Source organism: Euleptes europaea, chromosome 2 (genome assembly GCF_029931775.1).
Source record: "Euleptes europaea isolate rEulEur1 chromosome 2, rEulEur1.hap1, whole genome shotgun sequence".
Lineage (NCBI taxonomy): Eukaryota > Metazoa > Chordata > Lepidosauria > Squamata > Sphaerodactylidae > Euleptes > Euleptes europaea.
The window spans coordinates 5,161,465-5,167,796 of NC_079313.1; the positions used below are offsets into that span (position 1 = coordinate 5,161,465).

The 6,332-nt window shown below is 43.6% G+C and overlaps 1 protein-coding gene across 1 annotated transcript; it reads left to right on the forward strand.

Moving 5' to 3' along the window:
• Window positions 1–561: 561 nt before the first annotated feature.
• Window positions 562–2,326, forward strand: CIRBP (cold inducible RNA binding protein). Its single transcript, XM_056844062.1, has 6 exons — window positions 562–667; window positions 835–941; window positions 1,169–1,307; window positions 1,401–1,488; window positions 1,615–1,682; window positions 2,130–2,326. Exons 1-6 carry the CDS (start codon window positions 565–567, stop codon window positions 2,144–2,146), a joined length of 522 nt encoding a protein of 173 aa, XP_056700040.1. The 5' UTR covers window positions 562–564; the 3' UTR covers window positions 2,147–2,326.
• Window positions 2,327–6,332: the final 4,006 nt, after the last annotated feature.

Genomic DNA, 6,332 nt, shown 5'->3' on the forward strand with positions numbered 1-6,332 from the left:
TTTTGCAAGATTTGTTGGTCGATTTACTGGTATAATTGGTGTCCCTGCGTTTTGGTTGTGGCTTGTGAGACTAAAGGAATAACATTATATTCTTTTTAAAATAAGCCTCCAAATTAAAAAAAACAACAACCTAAAAAACCATAAGGCGTATGTTGGAGAGGACCTCAGACTAGAAAAGTACTGAATTGCAACAATTTTCCCGAAATGGGCAAACACTTTTAAATTGGATGGCCCTGCCTTGTTGAGATCTGATTTGGGATTTGAGGGTTTCTTCTCTTTTCCTAAACTTAGAACGGAAAGCAACGTCTGCGAAGGCAGCCGCTAAGCTCTTTAAAAGTCTAAACCTTTAATCCTTCCAGATCCTGTGCCTCATTTGTGCCAGACTTTTACACTTAGTAAAGGAAACAATTTTGATGGCTTCTGCTTGTCAGAGATAAAAATATTGCAGTTTTTCACCAGTTGAACTAAAGTCTATAGTGGAAGGTTGGGTTCTTTCCCACTCACCGCCAAAGCAGTTATTGGTGAATGCTGCATTTAGTGTTTGTTTTTGCTTATAGGGAAAAAATGGCATCAGATGAGGGAAAACTCTTTGTCGGTGGACTCAGCTTTGACACCAACGAACAGTCGCTGGAGCAAGTCTTTTCTAAATACGGACAGATATCTGAAGGTAAAAGAAGTACTTACGTTTCATCTATTATCGGGACTCCTTAAGGCTCAAAACAGGCATCAAATATGACTGTAAAAAACCCATCCTAGGCAGAGGTTCTTGAGCGTACTGTTCCACGTTCTTGGTAGAAAGAGGTGTGTTAAATAGTTTTTCTCTTTCCGTTCCAGTTGTTGTTGTAAAAGACCGAGAAACCCAGAGATCCAGAGGTTTTGGATTCGTCACTTTTGAGAACATCGATGATGCAAAAGATGCAATGATGGCCATGAATGGGAAGGTAAGGAATCCGGTACTGTACAGGTCTTTACAGAAGACAGTTGGGCTCGTCCAAGCGGAAGGGACAATTCTTGTGATGTGGATATATATTAAGCAAAAAGCCAGCTTTCTTTCTGCAGCGGCCCTACAGTTAGGGGATTGTAAATATTGATAAAAGTTAAGTGAGATTTTTGGTGCATTTGTCTTCTTTGAACAGCAGTCTTAATGCTGCTGTTGCTGTTTTTTCAGTCTGTTGATGGCCGCCAGATCAGAGTAGACCAAGCAGGCAAGTCATCGGAGAACAGATCTCGGGGATACAGAGGCGGCTCAGCTGGTGGCAGAGGCTTTTTCCGCGGAGGCAGAGGCCGGGGCCGGGGCTTCTCCAGAGGTGAGCTGGAGTTCTTGAGCAATCTGTTGGCTGCACTCATGGCAAATGAGTTTGACAGAATTTGAAATTTGCCTTGATTCTGTCCCTTTCCAGGTACTGGTGGAGACAGAGGCTATGGGGGCAGCAGATTTGAATCCAGAAGCGGGGGATACAGTGGGTCCAGAGACTACTATGGTAGCAGGTAAGCAGTTTTGTGAATCTTGGTTCATTACGTTGCAAGAGTTGAAAAGAAATCGTTACGGTTGCTTACAGTAGTTGCAAAGGCGCTTTTTAGTTAAATCGGTGGTGTCTTGCCTGTATTCCACAGCCGGAGTCAAGGCAGCTATGGCGACAGGCCTTCCGGAGGGTCCTACAGAGATAGCTACGACAGTTATGGTAAGTCATAGATCACAAGGAGACGGAGGATACACTGACACGGGATTGCTTGGAGCCTGTTTTCTCACCTTGCAGTGGTAACCTGGAAAATACTGTAGAGCTCACTTGGAGCACAGTGCTGGAAAATGTGCCTATGAAAGTGCTGCTTTTTATGGCAGGCCTGAAGGCATTTGTGTCGCCCAACAGTAAAACACTGGTAATGCATGTGTAGCATTAGTTGGACCCAAAAGGCAAACTGAGTCGATATGTCACTAGCGTTTCTGAAGCTGGACATTGCACCAGGAATTCTCCCCAAAAAGTCCAGGAGCAAGACTTTAAAACATGAAAGGGGTGTGGGGTCTAAACGAGAGTGAGGTAGCTTTTAGGAAACAAAGTAGGGGAGAGAAAAATGCTGGAACTTTTCTGTGCTTCAGTGCCTTTACAATTGTGCCTGCTTCTTGTCCTCAGCTGCACACAACGAGTAAAAAATCTTCCTGACTCAAGATCGTCCTTCCAATGGCTGTATTTATAAAGATTTTTGGAGCTTCGCTGAAACCGTTCTTGTGTAGTCCATCTCCTTTGTATTCTCACTTTTGTAGTAAAACTCAGTTCTGACCTTGTCAAAAAAAAAAAAACACACAGCCTGACAGCTTCTAATATGTGATGGCCTGTTGAGACTCGAAAGAAAGCTTTGGGTTTTTTTTCCTCTCGAGTGTTTTAACTTTTTTAAAGCACTTAAGATTTTAGTTCTTTATGAGCCAAGGTGTTGAGTTTTATTTTTTTAAGAAAGACTTGGAAGGTTTCGGGGCCCTGTTTTGTTCTGAGCGAGGAGAACGCTTAATTCTTCTGTAGAAGCTGACCAAGCTGTGATCTCATTTTTTTTGTTTCGTTTTTAGTGCATCGTTTTGTAACATTCCTTTAGTGTAGCAAGGTAGGTGTTGCAGCCTGGGTATGAATTTAAAAGCAAAACCACCTTGATATATCTAAAGAGACATTTGCTTGTATGTTCAACCTGCATTGAGACTTTTACTTGTATGCCATAAAACTTACCCAGAGACTCTGCAAATCTTACTTTCAAAGAGGTTCATGGAAAAAAAATTGTTTGTTTATATTGTCCTTTTTTACTGGAAGAAAGTATGCCTAATTCCATTGATGTTGTAATTTTGAAGTGGTAAAAGGATTTCTTGTACAGTTTTCCTTTGGCTTCACGAAGCCTATTAAAAGTCCATCTGAAACAAAATCTGCTCTTGAAATCTTACATCTTGCTGCACAACACAACTCTGTGGATGATAGTAAGAAAGTGTACAGTTTAAAGGGCAAGCAGCATAGTTAGAAACCTGTTTTAGAGAGAAACTAGACAGACTAGCGTCAGCAAAACCTGTAATGCCAGTTGTTAACATAATTGAAGACAGCTAAAAATTGGCCACCTTATTGGGGATAAAAACCAGTCTCAAAAGAGGTAGCAAATTCCCCTGCCGTTAATGGGGCCAGTTAATTTTGGCTGGAATTGATCCGACCTTTTTGCAGATACACTGGAGGATGCCGCTGGTGTCCTTAGTAAATGCTCCATAACTGTTTAGACTGAAGAGCTTTAGGTAGCGACAGCTCCGTAGTAGCATGAACAAGAACCAGCTGACAGTTTGCTAAACTGAAAGCCAGCCAGATGTTAGCTTAGAATTTGAAGTAGTCTCTCTTCTTTAACTGGGTCAGCTGCTGCTAGTATGACAGTGTTCCAAGGCAGATAAACTGTGACCTAATTTAGCTAGCTTTGTCGTTGCCTTCTAAGTTCTAAGAATTCTCTGCTAGCGTATGGAAAACGGCAGTGCCTTGGCGAAAAAGAAGTGTTGTGCCTCCAACAGAGAGAACCTCTGAGACCGAAAGCTGCTCTCTTGGCTAGTTCATATGTGGGGATAGTCCTGTAATTCGAGGTAACTCTTTTGCTCATGTCCGCATCCTTCCTCCTGTCGAGAGCTCATTTTTTTTGAAAAGTCAATGTTAAAACCCATGTGAAGCAGATTATCTCTGCCGATTTTGGTCAGCTAAGAATACCTTTTAAAAACTTTTTTTTACCTGTTACTTGAGTCTTGGCTTGTGCCGTAAATTTGACGGGTCAGAAGGGGGTGTACGCAGCCATCTCTTTGCCAGTAGGTTTTAAAAGTAAAGACGGGGAAATTGAATTGTCCCCCCCATGTGATTACCGCTTATCTTGGAGATGCTACCTTAAGACTTCATTTAAGTCATGTTAAGTGTAATTTTGTTTGCCATTAATTATCCCATAGCCCACATTGTTCACAAAGCAACCCTTGCAACAGTGACTAACTGCTTTGTGGGCTCGGGTGCCGTTGGCCCGCCTAAGAGGCACATGTTCATTCTTGTAGTTGGCCCTCGCAGGGCTGTTGATACTCAGTCGGGTTCCACAGATGGCTTGTGGAAACCCTTTTGTAGAGAAAGCTGTGGTAGTTCTGTGTAGGGGAGGGGGAGTAGTAGAAAGCACAACTCTTCCGTTAAGGGCATGGCTTTGTGTAACATCTATTTGTCTTGGCAGGTTGAAGAGAAAAAAAGACAGAGACCTGATTTTTTTTGAGTCTGATGACCAACCTCTGGGACCGTATTGGACCGTCAGCTTTGAAAGCAGGTACTTGGCTTCCTCAAGAGAACCAGTGTGATGTAGCAGTCAGTGTTGAACCAAGATAGAATGAAGCTTGCTGTGTGACCTTGGTCTAACTGACATCAGCAAGGAGAACCATAGAGGTTTCCCTGAGCCTCGGAGGAAGGAAAACATTCCAGATATAATTTTCTGTGTCTGAAAAGCGCTTAGGTTGCTTTCATGCCCATAGCTTTGACCACAAAGGTCACTAGGAGTTCCTGGTTTGGGAGTCTGCTGGATTTTAATGTGGCTGCCTGCTCGAGCCCCCTTTTGTTGGTTTTAACTCTTGCTTTTGTTTATTTCAGCCCTGAGCTGCTCGAAAGAGGTCCGAGGGAAGGTGGATGGCCGCCGTGGCCATGCGAAAGAGTGGAGAGGATTGTGTATCTTGGATTCACCAGTCAAGTGGAAAAGTGCCAAGTTAATAAATAAACATGGGGCTAAAAAACAGTTGACTTGTGCCTATACACTTGCGGTAGTAGAAGCCAGAGTGGGAGGTGTTAAGCTGCTGGGGATTCCCCCCCCATGCTTGATATTGCTGGCTTACTTAGAAAACCAACTTGCACTCTATACAATGTACGGGGTTGTAAATGAATGTAGGTGTGATTGCAAGCAAATGATAAAAAGAACCACCTTCAGGAGGAATTGGTCTAATGGTCCTTTCTAGCTCAGCACCATCTCAAGGCTTTCAGCTCTTAAGTTCTATACCAAAGATCCTTGATTGCCAGGGGTTCAGCTTTCTATCTCTGTGGCTGTTCCTGAGTGCTCTAAGAAACGTGATAGTAAAGAACATTACGGAATGCGTTCTGCTCTTCATGGGCAGCAGTTATACCCCCCCAAAAACCTTTTTTTTCTGATGCAGTACAGAACGGAGTGCAACTTCCTGGTTCACATTCAAGTGGTATGGGGAGATGTGGGAGTAGAAGTAAGTTATAAGGCATAAGCCAAGATTCTGACATTCTTGGGAAAGACAAGCTCGGAGGTGATTTTTGAAGATGGCGTGTAGGCGGTAGTAATGAACACAGCGGGCATAATGGAGAAGCCAGTGAATTAACTAAAGGTTTCTCTCCCCCTCCCCCCCAGTCATGCCCTGGCTGACTTGGCAGTTTGGACATGATCCCTCTTCGCTGCAGCCTTGCTCATTACATCTATTCAGAGGGGTTCTTTTTTAAAGGCCTTGCCGCTTCTGAGGGTGTCTCTCATCCTGGAATTCTGCCTCACACTGAGGCTAACTGCAGACTCCTGTCCTTTAGCTGTGTAGCATAGGAGTCAAGCCTATTATGATAGGCTTGCAACTGACTTTTACTAAAAATTATATCTGAACATGCCCCCAGGGAGTTTCAGTGATGCAAGCTTGATCTTGTCAGGTGTCAGAAGCGAAGCAGGGATCGTTCCTGGTTAGTATTTGGATGGGCGACCTCCAAGGAATGCCAGGGTTGTGTTGCTGAGGCAGGCAGTGGTAAACCACATCTGAGTGTCTCTTGCCTTGAAAATCCTGCAGGGTGGCCCGTACGTTGGCTGTGACTTGGCAGCACCCACAAAAAGTTAATGCATGTTTGTTTACTCCCAGGGAAGCGTGCATAGAATTACAACCTTGACCATATGAAACTGCTGTATGCCGGCATCAGAACATTGGTCCGTCCAATCCAGTGTTGTTTAACTGGCAGGGTATTTAGGGTCTTGACCCCTACTGTGCCACCAGAGGTCCTTTAATTTAGGTATAACGAGCTTGGAACATGGGGACTTCTGCATATAATGCCTGTGCTCTTAAGTTACAGTCTTGTTTGGAAAAGCTATTAACAAAACTAAAGTCTGGAAAAGCCAACCACCACAATGGGGTTTTTTTTTTTTTTTTGGGAGGTGCTCCAGACCTCATTTTCTTGGGAGACTTGGCAGTCCCCTTCGCTGTAGGGCAAGAATCTAAAAGGAAGCATTGGAATAGCCATTTGGACAGCAAATACAAAGTTCATAAACTTGAGCTACGCAGCATTCTATGATACATTCAAGGCATGCCAGAGCATTGTGTA

Bases quoted from the DNA above. Each gene is read 5' to 3' on its own strand.
- CIRBP (XM_056844062.1), top strand. From the start codon at position 565: ATGGCATCAGATGAGGGAAAACTCTTTGTCGGTGGACTCAGCTTTGAC. The intron at 942-1,168 runs GTAAGGAATCCG...CTGTTTTTTCAG, and splicing joins TGATGGCCATGAATGGGAAG to TCTGTTGATGGCCGCCAGAT. The intron at 1,489-1,614 runs GTAAGCAGTTTT...TGTATTCCACAG, and splicing joins AGAGACTACTATGGTAGCAG to CCGGAGTCAAGGCAGCTATG.